At 46.2% G+C, this 20,478-nt stretch overlaps 2 protein-coding genes across 2 annotated transcripts in view; one reads left to right on the forward strand and one right to left on the reverse strand.

Annotated features, from left to right (window-relative positions):
• Positions 1-346: 346 nt before the first annotated feature.
• On the reverse strand, positions 347-4,760 carry Gkn1 (gastrokine 1). Its single transcript, XM_005365298.2, has 6 exons — positions 4,749-4,760; positions 3,321-3,404; positions 3,096-3,233; positions 2,228-2,338; positions 1,217-1,358; positions 347-444 (listed from the first exon to the last, which is right to left on the reverse strand). The coding sequence occupies exons 1-6, from the start codon at positions 4,758-4,760 to the stop codon at positions 347-349; spliced, it is 585 nt and encodes a 194-aa protein (XP_005365355.2).
• Positions 4,761-15,131: 10,371 nt separating this feature from the next.
• Positions 15,132-20,478, forward strand: part of Gkn2 (gastrokine 2) — a 9,197-nt gene continuing 3,850 nt past the window's right edge. Inside the window, exons 1-2 of the mRNA XM_005365299.1 lie at positions 15,132-15,194; positions 20,031-20,084. Of these exons, the coding sequence (XP_005365356.1) occupies positions 15,132-15,194; positions 20,031-20,084 (117 nt within the window). The remainder of the gene's footprint in view (positions 15,195-20,030; positions 20,085-20,478) is intronic.

Here is a 20,478-nt window from a genome sequence, read left to right on the forward strand (position 1 = left end):
TTTCTGATTATAGCCACTTGGAGTATATTTTTATCCTTGCTGGTCCGAAATGCTATTTCATACACCTGCAAGAGAGCAGTGGCAAAGTCTGAGCCCGTCCTCAGGCTGTGTGTCTGGAACCTCTGAAGGGGTCCTTTCTAGGGGAGAGGTCTTGAATACAGACTGACAGGCAGGTCTAACATAGGCCATGTGGCACTCCCATAGGAATCATGAGTTTTTTAGGTCCCAGGTGGTTTATTGAGCCGTACAGAAGTAAATCAACCCTCAGAGAACATTCTCATAGTTGTGTGTAGCAATGGTCAGAGCCCACATTTTATTTCTCTGATGAGCAAATCCACAGTGACTTCTAATACATTTCCTCTGATGTTCCACAGAAGGACATCCGCAGAATATAGAGTATGTTGGCAGTATAGCACTTCTTTGAGTAGAAAGGCTCGTTTGGTCCTGGCAAAAACAGAAGACTGGATCAATGCCTATCCTGGAACTCTTTGGGGACTGTGGGGAGTTTCACACAATTTCTAAGGTACACACTCACTTCAAAATCTCTCTTTCTTTCTCCTCTCTACTCCCTCTGTTACTTTGTCTGTGTCTCTCTCTGTCTTTCTTTCTCTCTTTCTCTCTATCTCCGTTTCTCTCTTTTCCTCTCTCTCTCTCTTTTCCTCTCTCTCTCTCTTTTCCTCTCTCTCTCTCTCTCTCTCTCTCTCTCTGTCTCCTGTTTTTCTCTTTTCCTCTCTGTCTTTTTCTCTCTCTTTCAAAGATGTGGAAAGTTTCACTTAGATTAGGTTCTTAACTTGTGGATAGTATTCTTTGAATGTCAGGAAATAAGTATTGGAGCTATAGGAAGTCAATAAATTTTATTGGCAGTCTCCTTTCATTTAGCCATCATGCATTTATGTTTTCTTCTGAACACATTTGGAGTTTATTCTACATCCCACCCGCCCAAGAAAGACAGTATTCTAGAACACTTGAACACAGAACTAGAGCCAAATGTGTCGATTAACTCTGACAAAAGCTTTGTGACCTTTTTCTGTGCCGTAGTTTTCATAAAGTAAGACTCAGTAGAACCTGTGGATTTTAAGATTACTTCGGGGAGCTTATGAACTAAGACTTCTGAAGTCTGCTCTGATGGTCAACCCCTCATGATTGGTGACACTTTAGAGAGCCTGACGACTCCACCAGCACTGACTTAGGGTGAACAGTGTCTGGGGGTACTCACCTGGAATCTCCTCGGCTACATAGGTTGGGATGCCCTGGCACATGCCAGCAATCTTTGTCCCGAATGGACTCAGGTCCTCCACTCTGGTAGGGTTGATAGAGTACATCAGTTCCTTGGGGGACGCTCCTTCAGGCCCTTTACCCTGAAGTCGGGAGTGAAGAGGAAAGGAAGAGAATGAATGAGTGCCGAGTCTGGGGATCTGCTGATTGTACGGGCACAAGGGCAGCAGGGGCATTTCCTGGCTGACATTTTTTTAAAAACCAAGGTGAAGAGACAATTCTAGCTTTGAACATCTTGGTGTTTCTAAGTGTCCCGATGGACTTAGACAGTTTGAAATATCAGTTGCTCATGAAAACAGAAGTCTGAAGCACAACTGCTCTGTTAGATTCTAGGGTAGGGCTCCGTGATATCTTCTGAGGATGGGGCTTATTTACATTCTCTACCATGCCAGCCATATGGACCAATTTATCACTTTGAAGACCAGCTCAGACATCAGACTGAAAACCGTGGATTCCCTCTTTATATCTACTACAGCTCCGGCTGACAGAGGATAAAGAACACTTGGTTAAATCTGATTTTCAAGCAAGCAATGAACCCTGTTAGTGTTGAGACTATCTCAAATATTGTATAGGACAAACTTAGACTTTCAAAATGATTTCTTTTTTTTTCTGGAAATCCAGCTTACCTAGATTTGCTAGTTCTGATAACCCTAGCTATCACAGGAGTGTGTCCTTGAAGTACTGAGGGCTTGCACTGAGCTGTGCAGATCTCTGGACCTCTGACACTCAAGGTGGGCAGTGTTTGGCTCAGCCCTACAGAGACAGGTGTGAGCCATGGCATCTGACACAGCGGAAGCTGCCCCCACTCTGGCAGTCACCTAGCATTCTTTACACTATGCCATTTACCATCACAAACATGCTGCCATGCTGTGCAGAGAAGGAATGGGTGTGACTTCATTATTTACCGGAGACTGTGGGACCCCTCACTCTGAAAGCAAAGGCTCATCTTTACCTTTTGCTCCTTGGCCAGCGTGCCGAGGTCTTGAAGGGAGGGCATGACATTCTTGTTCATTTTGTGCACAATGCATGATTTCTTGGCAAAGAGTCTGGTTGCAGCAAAACTCTGTGAAAGAAGAGAGAAGACAGTGAGGCGCAGGTTCCCCAGGAGCTTTCTCACAAGTCACAGCTGAGAGAAGCGGAGCTCCAAGATCACAAAGGAGCTGGGATGAGTCCCTGGATCCGGCTGTCCTGCAGGTGTGTCTGTGGTTAACATGTGGAGACAGCCCGCAAGCTCTTAGAGGGTGGAGATAGGGCTCTAACCTACTACCTTGGCTTCAGTTCTCGCATGGTAGGGGACAGTGTGTGTGTGTGTTTGTGTGTGTAGCTCAAATAAACTTTTTAAGGCTGTTCCATCTTAGTCTACTTCCATATTTGATGTTTTTAGAAGGCAGGGAAGATAGAGTTTGTTTTCCAAAGGTACAAATTTAAAGACTAAAGTAGTAATTTCAGGGTGGAGTCAAGTGGCTCTTAGCTTTCCCTTCTCTTTCAACTGATAGCGCCGTTCCTATTTCACTTGGTCTCTTTGAGTTAAAGGTGAAATAGTGGGTCCTTCATATCATAGAGGCTCCCTGCAGGGGAGACCAACAGATCCTTCCTTGTATTTGTCTTTGAACATAGTTTCCTTGCCCTCGTTGGTTTGAATGCTAACCTATTGGGTAACGTTGATCACCAACAGTTATGTGTAAGACATAAAATCAGCTGAGCAACATGGGTGTTGTTACTGGTAGCAGCTATAAGGCTCATGGGCAGCCAGAATTTACACCGAAGGTTTAATGGCCGGTGAGCACACCGTATCTTTGTCCTGTGTGTCCAGTACCTACATTTTCATAGTCCCAGAGGGAATTCCAGGAGTCCCAGCCGTTATTGTTGTCGACATTGGCCACGTTGTGCTGGTTGTTGATGCTCACAGACTGCTGACCACTTCCGTCCATGTTGTTGTCGTCGCTGACATTGATATTCTAAAATGTATAAAAATGGGAGCTGATTTAAGATCACCTTTCTTTGCTAATGTATCTTGGTAACAGCCCTTAGAAAATGAGACTTACGTAAGGAAGACCAGGAGCTATGAGGAGCCCGAGCAGGCCGACGAAGAGCATCTGAAAGTACAGACAACAGGGCTGGTGGTCACGCTGTTTATAGCATCCACTACCCCCTCAAAGCTCACCAGAAAGATTTACTAATTTTACCAACGTGCCAAACCATCCATGTTTTCTTTTTCCATCTTGAATTTTTAACTACAGAAAAATTTGATAATAATAAAGAATTGTTGATTTATTATAATTATATTAATTTGTATTTAAAAATTTTGAATTAGATGCTGAAAACTGATGAATAAAACATATATTAATGCATGAACAATGTAATGAAAACTCTGGAAATCACTTCTGAAAACTGTTTTTTTTCTTTGATCTGGGAAGCTTTCTTCCTAACAGGAGACCTCTTATCATTTTCTTAGTAGCTTAAGTGATTCCATTATTTTTATTTTCAGCTTAAGAAAGAGTCAAAATTTGTCTCTCAAAAAACCAGGTAGGTATGGAAGACTTTTTTGAGCACAATGTTGTCTCCTGTTCACAAGACAGCTACTGAGGAGTAAAGGGCCCTAGACCAGTGGTTCTCTTCCTGTGGGTCGCGACCCCTTTGGGGGTCAAACAACCCTTCCATAGGGGCCACCTAAGACATTCAGAAAACACAGATATGTACATTATGATTTAAAAAAATAGCACAATTACAGTTATGAAGTAGCAACGAAATCATTTTATGGCTAGGAATCACCACAACATGAGGAACTGTGTTAAAGGGCTGGGTATTAGGAAGGTGGAGATCCACTGCCCTAGACAAAGGCACGCCCCTGCTCAGGGCAGAGCTAGAAGAGATATCCCGACCCTGGCCTGTGCTTGGTACTCCCCCTGTTTTTATCCAACCTGTTCTGGGGAGGACATTTCTAGGCCACAGTTACATTTATGATCCCATCCTAAGGCAGAGCCCATCGAGTGTGCCTCAATAGAAAATGTCCATTTGATGTCAGTCCCTCTGCATCCTAGGACTTCAAAGGAAAATCTGAGCTTGCTTCACCCCAGACAGAAATGCCCTGACAGGGCCTGAGGATGCTTATTTCTTAGAGGGCCAGTTAACAGCCAAGAGTGTTGAAGACTGGTTTTGATGACAGAGACATTCCAGTTTGACCAGAACATTCCCAGGACTTCTTGGCAAAAGCAGAATCAAGGAGAAGAAAGATCAGACACTTTCTGGAGCCCAGAGACTGCTTGTGCTGGGTAGAACCCTGGAGCAGGTGCTGTGGAAGGCAAATCTATTGCAATTCGCTTGTGCCGGACCCTCCTTGGGCAACTATTCTTCTTGTAAATGCCATGATTCCATGAAAGGGAAAAATTATTTCCATTATGGCAACAGCGCCATAAGATCAACCCTTCTCTCCTCCCTATTAATGGTTTCCAGTTGTATAAGATCTGACTTACTGTGAACTTCATGTTGTCAGCGGTGAGGTGGAGTGGAGAACAGGCAGGCACGCTTGCAGACATGCAGCCTTCTGGTATTTGTACCTGGGCAGCTTTGCTCAAGCTAGGTGTGCTCAGGTGGAGCCCGCCACTTATCTCTGACTCCTTCCTGTATCTGCACGGCAGTCGAGTCCCCGGAAGCCGTTAGTTGCGTGGTCAGCGTGGGGCTTGGACTGGATGCAGTCTGACTCATCACCGCTGTAGGTACCTCAGTAAACTCAGCATGATCTGTGATAAGGTCTGGCTCAATCGAAGCCATGGGTGTGGGTATTGTATGCATTGCCACTGCTCAGATTCAAGAAAAGAGTAATCCCTAAAAGCAAACACCTCCCCAAATGAGATCTGTGTGCTTACCTGCCCTCCTAGATGCTGACTCCCATGGGAACGCCTGAACAGCTTCTCTTCCTTCCCCTGACCCGACCTGTTGTGAGCTTTCCCAGATCTTTCCATCCGTACCTCCCCTTTCCTAAGACTCCTGAGCATGCTCAAGTTGCATCGAAAGCTTATTATCAAAGCCAGGGTGTGAGAGATGATGTTCTTGGCTGTGAAATGGATCTCCAAGTAAGACTGGTCCTTGTGCCCTGCTCAGGCATTTCCACCCACGGTCATGAGTGGCTTGCACCAAGCCCTCTCACATCGTTCATCTCTGGGGTTCTCAGTGGTAACACCAGACACTGGGTTAGAGCTCGGGGGCTGTGGCAGAACTCTTCCCCATCTACATATCCAGCAACCAACCCTTGCCATTCCATCTCAACAATGCCTCTCCACTCTGGTCTTGGCCAGGCACGCCATAATGGATTTTTACTAGAATTGTAGGACCAGAAGCCTCATCCCAAGTCTCTGATATTTCAATGTATGCCCTTCATTTTCCCAGGGTTCTTTTCCCAGAGCATGGAAAGTACAGAGACATTACTCTCTAAACCTTAGAAACTTTGACCAGTGGTCCTTCCCAAAAAGTTCAAGTTTGTTGAATGGCACCCATGGGACTTCCTAAAGGGGTTTCCAGCTCCCCCAGCTGCCTCTGTCCTGAGTGCCTGGCACACACCAAGGGTCCCAGGCTGTCAACCATTCAAGGCATCTCTGGCGCACTCAGCCTTTCTCCCTCTGCCTCTCTTCCTGGAGTGTTACTTGGCAAACGCTTTTGTCATTCCAAGCTCCACATTGCTGCCTCTATCACGTCTTCCTCGTTTTCTGAATGGGAACTTCTTTCATCGTCTCTGAGTGCTCTCTAAGAACTGTCTTCTTATTTGCCTCTAGACAATGACATTTTTGAACACTATGTTAAAATAAGGGAAGTTTTCTCTGAGGGGAGGGAGCAGAGATGTCACCTAGGAAAATGAGAAAATGTTCAAAGTAGTTTTGAAGGTGGATTAATACTTATTTTTACCCCCCTCCCCCCCGTTCTCTTCTACAACTGAAGCTAGTGGTTTCAAATTTGACAAGGGGGAAATGTGTGTTTCATTAGTTCTGACCCACAGATTTCTACTCTGAAAACCTTCTTGTGTCCAGAACCTTCCTCTTCAGAGCCTTCCTCTCCTACATGGGCCAGGGCTACATGGTTCTGAAGCTCGGCTCACTGTCGATGTCTTCCAGAATGCTGGAAGGGCTGAATGAGAACAGCTGGGGTAAAAGTGGCCTGCTGTTTTAATTCATCCTCAGAAGATTTCAGGTTCATTCTTTAACTGTACAAGGTCAAGAGCCTGGGGCTGGGTGTTGGGAGCAGTGGAGATGTCGTCCTCTGCTTCAGAGACTGCCACAGCTCTGTGGGGGTCAGAGTGGTAGCATTGGCCCTGTTTTAGATTTGGCCTCCGATGGTGATTTGGGGGTCCCTGTCCAATTCCCAGCGCAGTGTTGTGTGTCACGCCTTAGTAAGGACTCAAGGTGACATGTGGATCAGTGAAATGCTGGTGTGGTAGATGCTCATGATAGGAGACATACTGTTAGATGACAGACAGACAGACCAAGATGTCCAGGGTCTCTCTTTTGGATAAGAACCATTTATAGTCACGTGGCAAATGAGCGAAAAGGCCTCTAGGCATCCATTTTGCACTACACCATGATGTCCTAAATATAAATGGGAATAGACCCTCATTGCTGCATGTCTTATTCATTATTTTCCAGACACACTTTAGCTTCTGTAAGGATTCATTTCTTGGGGGAAATGCTGCCACTAGGCTATACCTCGGGTGTGAGAATCTGTGTGGGAGCTCCTGGTTGGAGCTGAGAGCCAGGAGGCTCAGGTCTGTTCTTTCCTCCGCGCCTTGGGTTTTCACCTTGCCATGGGTAGAAGAAAAGGATTCCTCTCTCATACAGTATGGTAAATCAACTAGCTTCTTCCTGTGACCTCTGTGTGATGTGAGTGTGTGGCTACCCAGAGATCTAAAATTGGTATCTGATTCCCAGCTGGGATGGCACCAGCAACTTAGCAGCTCTTACAAGTTCATCCCAACAAACACAATGAATTTATCAGGAGCAATGGATGACAATGCACAGCCACAATTTCCAGAAAGCACCTCTCCAACCATGTTCCTATTTTATCTCTGTTTCTGATCCAGTGTAAGCCTGGGCTTGGAGTGCTACCCTGTGTTGGGACACCAGAGGTGACAGCAGGCTTAGGCAACAGAAGCAATGGACAAAGCCATTCTCTGGGAAAGTTGTGTTTTAAGGGTACCCTATCATTGCCCTTATTGGGGACTCTTTTGGTCTCAGAAAACACTGTCCCTCTGTGGCAAAGGTAGGTAATCTTGTTGTAGTCCAGCATGTGGGACACATAACTGGTAGCTTACTGCATTATGGTGGCCAGTTGGCTAGAATTTGGGGGACTGGTCTCACCATTTTTTTTTCTTTTTATGTGTGCATGTGTATGTGTGTGCCCTGTCCCTTCCATTCTGGTTTCCTTTAAGACCTAGATTCCCCAGCAGGACCAAGGCTCTTGTTCCTTCTCTGCCTGAGAGCTATGCTGTCTGTGGCTTGGATTTCCTCAAGGAAGGAAGGCATAACAATGTTTTTTTTTTTTTTTTGGTCACCTCACAGGACTTAGACTAACAAACATGATACTCATTAGATGCCTTTAAGTTCTTTGAGAAGATGGAGATGCCCAAGCTAGAGAGAGTACATCATCCTCATCCATTTCCAGTTTGGGATGTAACCTGGGAATTGCTGCCGTATGCCAGCCATGGTGACACAATGGGGGAGTCTTGGATGACAGTGTGACCCCAGGACCCTGGGGTTAGTGTGGAGCAAGTCAGGTCACGGGTAGAGTCTGCCCTCCTACAGAGGTTAACGCTGGGTTTTCCCCCAAGCAAGGCCCTTCTATCACTTATCGGCCAGTGCACACACCCATGACTTCATTTCAGCCCACACCCTGCCACGTGAGGCTGAGTGAAAACTCTTTGTCTGGAACAATCTAGATGCATTCCGTGTACAGCACACTCGCACATGGAGGGAGAGTTAGAGTTTTGCAGAGTTGGGCTTATTGAATGTAGTTTTCCTCCTTCGGTGCAATGTTTGCCAACAGGGCACAGTTCCATTCTTAAATACTCAAGGCTCCCCCTGCTGTGTGAACCAGCGAGTGTTAGTAGTATCCTTGAAGTCTGCAACTGTCCTGTTCTTATTTTCTGGTACTTAAGGACCAAATGCCAATCCTGTTATGTATTAGTTGGGTGAGGAATGGCCTCGCAGGTAGACATTCTGTCTCTGTCTTCTTATTGTTTTTCTGTGAACTTGGCTATCAGTCTGATAGATCCCGTCGCTGCCCCAAGTTAGCTGTTACGTGATAGTTGAACACGTTTCTAGCCTGCGAAGAAGTCACACTGTGCCTTTGTTTGCCTGCTTGTCGCTAAGACTGTAGCACAGGTTCCAGGGCCAACAGCCTTTGTGGCACAGTCTGCTCTCATCGCTCTTCTGTTTTTACTTCTAACCAAGAAGAAGACACCCAGAAAACAGCAACAGGGAAGGATAAAGTAACATTTGAATAATTGTTGTAGAAAGTTTCTGATTCCAGAAGATCCAAGCTTGTTACATAGCTGTTTTTGCACAGGAGGGAAATTCTTTCCAAATTACAGCAGTGTTGGGGCGGTCTTTCCTGAGGCATCTCGAGCTGTTTCTCTTGGGACTGTCACCTTCCAAATACACACAGCTCTCCCTGCCTCTCCGCTGCTGCTTGTCTAAGTCCGTCCAGCTGCATTTGCCAAACCGTCTGAGCCCCCAAAACTTCGATGCATGCCTCAAATTCGTTGTCACTTGGAGTGTTTCAATGCTGCACACAAGATTTGGGACAAAATTGCTGAAGAAAGTTCTTCTTAGTAATTTCATCATCATATAAAGATAAAGAGAATGTTGGTCAATAACCTTGTTTTTCAGCATTGTGAAAACCGGTCAAAGCTGGCCATGCACTTAATGACTCTGAAAAGAAGTTTCTAGAAAACATGAGATGCCCATGTGAAGAACAGACACCGCGGTGACAAGGGTGTTGTTTGTAACTGCCTCTTATCCATTTAGAAGCAATATCACGGTTCCCCAATCATTCATACTGAAACACTTTAAAGTCAATGTGTAAAAGAACTCATGAATAAAGTGTGTTCATTTGGTCCTAGCCATCAGGCCTAGATGAGCCTCTCGTTGAAGGATGAGCAAGCATCCCTTAGATCTAGAGAGAGAGAGAGAGAGAGAGAGAGAGAGAGAGAGAGAGAGAGAGAGAGAGAGCCAGGTGCCCCCAGCAGTCTCTCTGGCAGAAGTAGGGAAGAGCAAGGAGAGCGGGAAGTAAAGGAGTGTAGCACCACAAGAACAGCAGGCAGGCTTGGCTCTGTAAGCCAAGACAGTGGCCCTTTGTGACCAGCGAAACTTGGCTCTGTAAGTCAGTTTTCTGCAGGCCAACTGGTCGGCATTGCTTCCCTTCTCTCCGTCTCTACCAGACCGTGCGTATCTGGACATGTCTTCTTCACTTCTGGAGGAATCCATGCTATCCTCGGGGCCTCAGGGAATCCTGACATTTACAGTCATTCACCAATGTTCTACCCACAACCCCACCCCCAGTCTCCAGTCCCTGGAAGGGCTTAGTGAAGCAGGTCTATATTCGGGGGTGTTTTCCCTTCACAGTTTTCACTGGATTCGAGTGAAAAGCAATTGTCTTCATCTAGTTCAAGACAACAATCCCATTGACACCTCCCCACACACACATAGTGGGCTACTAGGTTGATAGCTTCAGGCCTGTGTTGGAAGCCACTGCACAGTGATTCACTGTGCTCTAGTGGTGCGAAGCCTAAGTGCTGTAAGAGATTTCCAGTTGTAAAGCAGCCCGTGCTCGTATCACAAAGCACGGAGATGTGCCTGAAAGCCCATGCTGCCTTGGTGTCATAGGCGCAGGGTGGTCCTCCAGGGCCCAGGTTCTAGTGTAGGCAGTGACAATGCATGCCTTCAACTCCAACACCAGAGAGGCAGAAGCAGGAGAGTCTCTGGGACTTGCTAGCCAGCCAGCGTGGCCAATCAGTGAGCTCCAGGCTCAGCAAGAAGCCCTGCCTCACAAAAACAAAGTGGAGAATAATTGGGGAGGATACTTGACATTGACCTCTGACATCCAGGCACAGATAGATGAGTGCATGTGCACACACACAAGAAAAAAGGGAGATAGAAGAAAAAGCCAGCCTCCCCAAACAAAGCATCCTGTACTCCCATCAAGCACTGGGCTCCACAGGTGGGCCTTCTTGAGAGGTGATGTAAGTACACAGGACGGATACTGGAGTGTAAGAACAGGAAGAGGTCCAGGGAGCCCTTTAACTTAAACGAGGCACATCATGGCCGGTGATAGTGGAACGAGCCCTTCCCAAACCCCTAGAGCCCATGCTTTCCCTTCATGCTTTGGGGCTCCCTCACTCACATGAGCTGTAAGACAAATGCTCAGAGGATTGTGGCCTCCCTGCACTGGTGTGCTTAGAGACTCCACCCAGGAGGCAAACCCATGGTTGAGGCCTGTGGGACAGCTCCATGGAGTCCAACAGAGTCAGTGGTGTGAGCTTGGCTCAGTGGCCCCAAGGAGAACTCATAACATCACATTCGTGACATTCACAACCTTTAGTTATTTCACTCAATCACGAGAGAGAGAGAGAGAGAGAGAGAGAGAGAGAGAGAGAGAGAGAGAGAGAGAAAATGGAGTTAGAGCTATTCAACTTACCAAGAACCTACAGTTCCCTACACAGCGAGCCCGAGGCATTACAGGATTTAGATTTTGCCAGCATCCAGCCCTTTCCTTCACGCCAGCACTACCTCCTGTCGCTCCCTCCTTCCCCTCTTCCACACCCATGTTCTGACAGGCTACAGATCCTCCCACTAAATTAATATTTTATTTAGTTCATGGTCATGGGTGTTACCTCTAATAGAAGCAATCTTTCTTATTAATCTTTTCATAAGTGACTTGCCCTTAAACGTCATAAGGGGCTGTCAAGACCGAATAAAGGGAGGTCTTTGAGGAAGAATGTCTACCTTAGTGAGGAACACGCGTGTGGATGCTGTCTGGAGCATCCCTGGGCTGAGGGGCCCTGCTGTTGGCTTGTCGCCTACACCTGCTCCTGCATGATTAGAGCTTAGTGAAGGATTACCTCATCACACATGCAGACATGAAATGGGCCCATAGCTTTAGGCTCTATACCCATATCTACAATAGGCCAGGCTTGAGCTGCCACCTTGCTAGCTTCCCCATTCAGCTAGTCTCCATGACAACTCCTCCAGGGGATGTATTCTTTTAACACTGCCGGACCAGTATCTCCTTCTTTGACTTGATTTTCTCCATCCAGAGACTTTCCTTTCCCTTCTTTCAAACTGCCACCTCTTTCTGCTGGTGTGTGACCAAAGTGCTCCAACTCTAAGGAAACAAAATGAACAGAGAAAGCATCCCTTATCTTTACCTTCCTCATCAATGGATAACCTCCCCACCCACAACACACACGCGTGCACACATACACACACACACATACACCCTAGACAACTTTCAAAAGAATCATGCCTTTTGATGTCCCCTCCTCATAGCTCTGCCCACTGCAGTTTGGCATCAGGGTAAGTGGAGAAGCTGCAGCTGCTGCAGTGGGGGAAACTCAACCTCGGAATCCCTGATAAGGTGGTGTCGTCTCTGTCCCCCTCCTCACTCTTCTTGCACGGAGACTCCTCCCTCAGCTGTTGCTTCTTCTCTCCCATCAGCCTCCTGCTTCTCTTCTTCTGTTGATCTCTTCAGTGTTGCTGTTGGTTTGTCTTTTGTCTTGCTGCCTTCTGTCTGTGGGAGCCACTCTGTTCTGAACGTGTAAGTTGTCCCAACACTCTCAAGCCAGCCCAACACATTGAAGAAAGAGATGCCACCACCACGCTTCAGGCTTCACACCAAAACACTCTCATTAGCTCTCAAACATGCTGAGTTTTCTGCAGTTTCTATTCATTTTAATGGACTTTAAACTATGAATCAACCACAAAAGTTTCTTCAGCCAACCCCAAACTGTAAGTCTTCACACCCCACACTAGCATGGCTGAGCGCTATTGCCAGAGCCTTCAATTCCACCTTTTAAATATCACTTGTAGAGAGCAACACAACACTTATTCTCTGACCAAAAAATGAAATCATAGAAAGTTGTAGAAACCATGATAAAATTTGATATGTGATATTCTAGCAGAAAGCGATATTTGCAGTAACTTCTGAGTTTATTTCTTTATAATTCTCTTAAGTATTCTTTAATCTATGTGTTATGTAGGAGTATAGTGTGAGGTTCCCCAAGTACTTGTTAGGGTTTCTATGCTGTGAAGAGATACCATGGCCATAGCAACTCTTTTTTTTTTTTTTTTTTTTGGTTTTTCGAGACAGGGTTTCTCTGTGGCTTTGGAGCCTGTCCTGGAACTAGCTCTGTAGACCAGGCTGGTCTCGAACTCACAGAGATCTGCCTGCCTCTGCCTCCCGAGTGCTGGGATTAAAGGCGTGCGCCACCACTGCCCGGTGCCATAGCAACTCTTATAAGTGAAAGCATTATAGGTGGCTTACAGTTTCAGAGGTTTAGTCCATTATCATCGTGGTGGGACAATGCAGCATGCGCCGACATGGTGCTGGAGAAGAAGCTGAGAGTTCTGCATCTTGATTCAAAGGCAACAGGAAGTGAACTGTGTCACTGGGTCTAGGTTGAGCAAAGGAGACCTCAAAGCCCACCCCTCACAGCAACACTTCCCACAATAAGGACACACCCACTCCAACAAAGCCACGCCTCCCAATAGTACCACTTTCTATGGGGGACATTTTCTTTCAAACCACCACACTCCATTCCCTGGCCCCCATAGGCTTGTAGCCATATCATAATGCAAAAACGCATTCAGTTTAACTTCAAAAGTCCCCATAGTCTATAACAGTCTCAAACTTATTTAAAAGTCTCAAGTTCAAAGTCTCTTCTGAGATTCATGTAATCTCTTAACTGTAACGTCCTGTAAAATCAAAATCAAAATCAAAAAGAAGATCACATACTTCCAACATATAATGGCACAGGGTATACATTACCATTCTAAAACAGAGGAAAGGGAGCATGTGAGGAAGTACTGGACCAAACCAAGACCAAAAACTAGCGAGGCAAACTCCAAACTTTGCATCTCCATGTCTGATGTCAAAGCACTCTTCAGATCTCCAGCTCCTTTCAGCTTTGTTGGCTGCAACACACTTCTCTCTGGTGGCCTGGTTCCACTCCCTGCTAGCAGCTCCCCGAGGAATCTTCCTTCAGTATGGACCTCATGTCTGTGCAGCTTTTTGTTTTTGTAAATGATTTTCCTTTTATTCCTGGTGAGAAGTCAATGCCTCCTCTTTATTCTCTTGGACTGTTCAGCTGCAGGGTCTCAGCCTCACTGGCAGATTAGACAAGTCACTGGCAGATTCGACAAGTCACTGGCAGATTCGACAAGTCACTGGTCACGCTTCACCCTCTCCCTCCCGTTCTCAGCCACACGGGCTTCTGCTCTTGTCCTTATTATGCCTCCCTTGCCTTTCTGCTCAAGGGTAGTTTGGAATAACTGTGATATTAACTTTAAAATCTCTTTTCTTTTTTTTTTTTTACTTTACATTCCTGGTATTTGTTAACCCAACAAGTTACATGGTTGTTGCCCAACTTTATGTGTACTGAGAAAAATGGTATCCCTATCCCCAGAAGTAAAGAGAGTGAGGTATCAGAGAACAGGAATCCTGTTTAGCACTGTTTTCCAAGAGTGTGGAAGTTGGGAGAAGACACCAGGACTCACAGTTGTGAGCCTCATAGGAAACCAGCAAAAGCTCCCAGAGAAAGCAGCTTCTGCCTGTGCCCGAGCCTGGCCTTGCATCCACGCCCTCACTCAGGAGCAGGCACTGGATCCCCTGGAACTGGAGTTTTAGGCAGCTGTGAGCCATCATGTAAGTGCTAGGAATCAAACTTGGATCCTCTGGAAAAGCAGACAATGCTCTTAACCACTGAGCCATCTTTCTGGCCCCTGTTTTCAATTTTCTTAAGACAAGTATCCTAACATAAGCATTGACATCCATTTAATTAAAAATGTCTTTAATTTCCATATGGGTTCCTCTTTAATCTATGGCTTATTTAAAATTGATTTCTAAACTTAATATACTTGCAAATTTTTCCAGACATCTTACTTTTATTTTACATTAATAGTTCTGCCTGAGTCCTGAATTCTCTGATGATTTCTATGGTTACTTTGTCTATAGTAATAGCAATGATTTTAGGGAGGCCGCATTCTGAGCTTACTGCTCCTGGTGCATTTTGCTGATCGTCCTGTCGATGTCTGAAGGCGATGTGAGGAGTTCTCAGCTCGTTCTCTCCAGCTGAGGGTCATGAGAGAGACTTTAGGGTCATCATAGGAAACGAGTTATTTTCAAAGAAAACAATGAACACTATAATCATGATTTTTCTTGTTTATAGATGATACACCAGGCCAGTACAGTTTAGGTTTTGGATTCTTGTGCAATCCTAATCCCATACATTCACATTTACTGTTTTTAATAGTGTCTTACATTTTCTGGTGCAGACAATTCTCAGAGATCCTTGGTTTGGGTCATGAGACCACTTCTCCAGTGGTCACCACTGACATAGTGTGGGGAAAAGGAGGAAGAAGTGACAGCGGGGTGGAGAGGAGAGGACAGGCAATGGCAAGCGGAGCGTGGGAGGAGGAGGACAGTGGGAGGAGGTTAGGAGGGTGTGGCCTGCTGGGAGGGGGGAATGGGAGTGGCGGGAGGAGTGGCCCCTCAGCTAGGTACATAAGCTTCTTTCTGCTCCCACAGGCTCCTTTCCTTTCCTTCACTTAGATGATTTCCTTCTGTGTTACCCAGTTCTCTGTCACTGCGACAAAATGCCCGAGATGATAACCTCAAAGGAAGAAAGATTCATTTTAGCGCTGTTTCATGGCTTTCAGGTGATGGCTCCTTGGCTCCTTGCTTTGAGATTGTTGTGACCTTGTGCATCGTGATGAGACCACATGGCAGAGGAGCTCTCTTCAGTTTTTGGAAGCTGGAAAATGGAGAGATGGATGGATAGAGAGAGAGCACACACACACAGAGAGAGACAACACGGAGAGAGAGCACATACATGCACACATGCACACACAGAGACAACACGGAGAGAGATAGCACATACATGCACACACAAACACACACACAGAGACAACACGGAGAGAGAGCACACACAAAGAGACAACATGGAGAGAGAGCACATACATACACACACACACACAGAGACAACAGAGAGAGAGGGAGCACACACATGCACACACACACAGAGACAACAGAGAGAGAGGGAGCACACACATGCACACACAGAGAGACAACAGAGAGAGAGTGTGTGTGCACGTGCACACATACGCACACACACAGAGGGTGGGAGAGAGAACACCAGGGTCTCAACAGCCTGTCTTCAAGGACACACCCCTACTGATTTAACTTCCTACACTAGACCCCACCTCATAACTGTTCCTCTTCCTGCCTTGGCCTCCATAGCACGACATGCTGGGGACCCAGCCCCTAACACCTGGCTTTTGAGGTACAATCAAGATCTGGAGCAACTTCTCACATCTTACTTTCCAGGTTCCTTTGGAGGAAGACTATAGAGCGAATTAAACGCCAAGCTCCGAGTTCTTGACTTGATTATATACTTGATGGAGTTTTTAAAAGTCTGAACAAAGAGAAAAATGTAGGCAAGGCAATGTTTCCAGAGCCTAGACCCGCAGTGATGCTGACGCTGGGGTGATGGGCAACCCACTCCCTCCCATCTGGACAGGGCCTTGTGGCTGCTCTTCCCCAAGAGCCACGAACATGGGTGCTTACAGCCAGCTTGAAGAAGTTAAGAGCGGGTGTGTTTTCTTCATACCATTGCTCCACATCCGAATATAAGAAATTGAAAAAAAAGTACCTTAATAACTGGGTTAAAGAGAAAACAAATCACAACAGGAATTAAGAACCTTTTTAAAAGGTAAAATAGTTACATGAAGAAAATAAAATGTACTTAGTGGTAAATCTATTATTTCCCAATGCTTCCATTTAAAATAACAAGAGAGACTCAATGTTCAGAGTAATGTTCATTCAGCTCAAGACATCAGACAAAGAATACAGTAATTCTGTAAGAATCAAGACAGAGAAAACAGAAAGGAACTTCACAGGATGGCAGGAACATTTAGAAGTAGTAGCATTTGGGGGATTTGGTCTACTGGGTTTCAGACTTCATCTGTGGACCTGGGAGCCATCACTGTTGAATGCTAAGTGAACCAATGAAATATGGAGGCAGCAAGCAGGATGCTATTTCCATGGAAACCGCCTGGCTTTAGAAGTTAGAGGCAAAGAGCTACACTATTTACTAACAGATGTTGGAACTACTGGATGTCTAAGTGGAAAAAAACACTGTATTGAAGTCTCATTCTACACTTAGAAGTAATAGTAAAATTGAATGTGAAAAGCAGGACTTTAAGAACACGTAGGAAAATGCATTAAGGACATTGGTAACATTTTTTTAAAGCAAGACTAAAAGCATAAGTTATAAAGAACAAGGCCTGCGGGAGTTGAAACAGCCCTGTAAGTGAATGCTTTGGAAGTCCCCACACCCGCAAGTGCCTCACGCTCCTGCTGGGCTGCAGCGGATCCCAGGCGTGGCTGAGCTCATCACAGGCCCCTCGTGTATGTGGCACTGGCAGGCATATGCAGGGGTTCGTCCTTAGCAATGTTTGTCCATGCAGCTAGCTTCACATTCCCCTAGTGAAGTTTTCAGTGGAGCTGTGGCCAAGCCTCACAATTTCCAAGGCTGTCTTTGAGCTGGGAGCAATCTAGGCACAGAAGCCTGCTCCTGGCCCACTTCAGCAAGCCGAGAACTTGTGCTGCCTCCCACAGTCTGGGAGGAGTTGTGTCTAAGATGGTGAACTCTGGCGCCAGACCACGTTCAAGCCTCAGCTTTCGCCTTTGGAAGTTGTGTGGTCCCAAGCAGTTAGTTACTTTAACTTCCCTGCATCTTGGTGCTTCTGCTGGGAAATGGGAACAGGACCGTAAGGACCGCTGAATTAGTATGCTCCAAGTGTTTAGAAAGCACCAGGACATGTTCCATAAGTGCTTGCAGTGTCATCATTAGGCCTACTACGGACTTGGAGCTCCTGGGGATGGGTAAACGAGGTAGCGGGTACCCACATGTTTGAAAGGCGATCCTGTTGAGAACCCTGGCCTTCTTGCATCTCTATGTCATTGAAGTCAGGGATGGAAAAGCCTTGGCAGATGTCCTGTAGAACTGTAGTCGTTCCTGCCACAGTGATCTCAGAAAAAAAGACACACCCATTGCCTCATTCCAGCTGAGCAGCCAAGGCAGCGGAGCTCTGGAGAGCCAGGGACCCCTTAATGTCCACTTCTAAAAACTCTCTTCTTTAAAACATTGGTTGTTCATTTTAGCTTCTTGCTCAGTATTTCACAATTTACAGTGGAGTTAAAAACAAAATCCCCGTTGCCTGATAAGTTCATGACCCCGTCCTCACAATCTAACTAGCAATTTCTAACTATAAAATTTACTCAAACTAAGCTTTGCTTTCCTTTCCCAATCTTTGCAAAATCTGAGAGTTTCTTAAGGTAAGAAGAGATGTGTCCCCATTGTTCATGGTGCCCTGGACAGGGTCCACCTAAAACATTGGGTCAGTGCCAGTAAACTCCCAAATTTTGTTCCTCATGTATCTCTGCAGACTGCTGCCGACTGGAAAGGAAGGAAAGACAGCCACCAGGCTGTTCATATTCCAAGACAAGCTCCCAAACACTATCCTCACCTCTGTTTGCATGTCTGATGCTGACGCAGACAAATTCAACAAGCAGAGCAGTGGTGAAGGGACCCTGAGTGGGGCCCCGAAGTCTTAAGGGCTTTACATTCAGGAGAAGGAGCCAGTATGCCCCTTCCAAGTCTATGTGGGAAGAGCAAGAGTCTGTAGTATTGTTACAGGGTGGGAGCCCAATTGGGACAGATAAGCTAGGCGTGTTTGCAGAGTGACCAATGGGGAGTTTTCAGTACTGATTAACAAACTTCACTGATACCTGGGATGTGGTTAGGTCTCCATCCTGATTAGGGAGTTTGCCAAGGTGTGACCCAGATAATGGGCTCAATCTTTTCTGACATGACCACTCAGGAGAAAGGTTTTCACCTCTTCATGCCAATATAAAGACTGGACACTGCACAGGCGTCTGCACTCACTCCAGATCCTTCTCTTTGGGCAAAATGAAAATCCCCGTGAGTATGCATTCACGTTCTCTGAACTTCTGCTTCTGTTGCTTGTATCCAATGTGCTGTGGACTTCAAGGGTCTTAGACAAACACTGTGCCCTTCTATACCTCTGGGGTTGAATTTATGATGTTAGGGGACCAGGAATAATGTTGAATATTTGTATGTCCACTGCCTATATTTCTTGGGTTTACTCAAAATGTATAAAGAAAAAATGGAAATATGTGAAGATTTTATTTGGAGGCTGTTTAATAGCAATCTCTTCTCATGGCTTTGTGAGGGGTGCAGGCATCTGAGAGTAGTTACACTTGTCATCTGAAAGAGAAGTGCTTTAAAAACAATGTCTGCAATAAGAGTGAGAACGGCCACCACCAAACTGTGCTGAGCCCCAGTTTTCCTCGTGGACAATCACCTCTGCTTGTGTGCCCACAGTGCACAGCACGCATTGCTGCCCTCGTTGTGAAATTGAGGAGACAGAGACAGAGGGGACTGAAGTCTACAGATCTGTAAACATGGAGTTCAGGATGGGGTTTCTCTGTCTTGGGCCCCGTGCACAGTAGTAACTAGGTGAACTTAAAGAAACCAGAGTGATCTGGTGTCTAAACTCTTTATTAAGGTAAAATGAGCCCTTCAGTGACTCCCCCCCCCTGACTGATACCGGACTCCATGGCCCCACCTGTGTGCTGGGATTCAGGGTGGAAGCCCTGTCCCAGCTTCTGCCTCTTGTTTGCTGCACTCACCTGCTAACAGAGAAAGATGAACACTGTGAAGCCCGAAAGGGACAAAGACTGTCAGATGGACAGTGTCCCCTCTCAGAAGGAGTTCTAAGCCTTAAGTGCACGCTTAGAGTCAAGCTGTGCCAACCTTGCAGGGTAGGAGGGATTGGGGGCCAAGGACACATCCTGTGCTCTCGCTAGGCATCCACCGAGATGGTCAGTGGATTCACCTATCCCAACTTCTAGTCCAGACCCACTGAATAGAACATGCAGGAGTGTCTGAGGTATCCAGCCCAAGGTGGGGAGGAGCCCCATGAAAGCAGACTGCAGGGTGTCTGCACATAGGTTATTGCTAGAGTCCCAGGCACCAGGAGAGAGATCTGAGGAGAGGGTTGCAAAGGTTAACTAGAATCTTTTTTCCATAGCTGTCCTTAAAAACCCATTGTGACCATGTCACTCATGGGTTCATTTTAAATGGTTCATTACCTCAGTCTCAAGAAATTGACAATTTTCCCCTTAGAGGACATAATTTGTTCACTAATCCCAAAGTGGGTGTGACTCGCGCCAGCTTTTCCCCTGATAAGAGAGTCCTTCTCTGCTCACCTGCCCACCATGTGTCTAACAAATAACACGAACTCAACAAGGGCCTGCCGAGCGGGTAAATGTATGTTTTCTACTTTTTAAAGTCGAAAAGCAGACTGCTGGCCCCCTCTAAGGAATGACTGTTGTTCCTGGGTACCCTCTGTCTCCTATTGAGCCCCTCGTTGAGTGACGACCCCACAGAGAATTGATGTGTTTTTCAGGTGGCATTTCTGCTGGTGCTGTCCGTCTTTGCAATTCAGTCTTGGGCAGAAGAGGTGAGTTGGCTTCTTAGAGCTGTGGGAGATGAGAGGCCAGGCCGTGCAAGGGCTGGGTAGTCCACACGTCTTCACTGAGATGGAATCCCAGGAATGGGAAAGATGGGGGGTTATTTCTTTCTGCTTCCAATGCCTCCACAATGTAACCCAACATACTAAAATGTTCTGAGTCCTGTTTCCCTTGTGATGACATAACTCCAGAGTTCACTTCGACCTCTCGTACATAATATAACAAACCAGTGGGCAAAGCTTTGCATTCAGTCTCAGCCTGAACATGGCATGGGCTTCTAGTGAACTGTCCAGTGCAGGTTTATCCCGGCGGACTGCCCAGTGCAGGTTTATCCCGGCGGACTGCCCAGTGCAGGTTTATCCCGGCGGACTGCCCAGTGCAGGT

The sequence above is a fragment of the Microtus ochrogaster genome, unplaced genomic scaffold, assembly GCF_000317375.1.
Source record: "Microtus ochrogaster isolate Prairie Vole_2 unplaced genomic scaffold, MicOch1.0 UNK1, whole genome shotgun sequence".
Taxonomy (NCBI): domain Eukaryota; kingdom Metazoa; phylum Chordata; class Mammalia; order Rodentia; family Cricetidae; genus Microtus; species Microtus ochrogaster.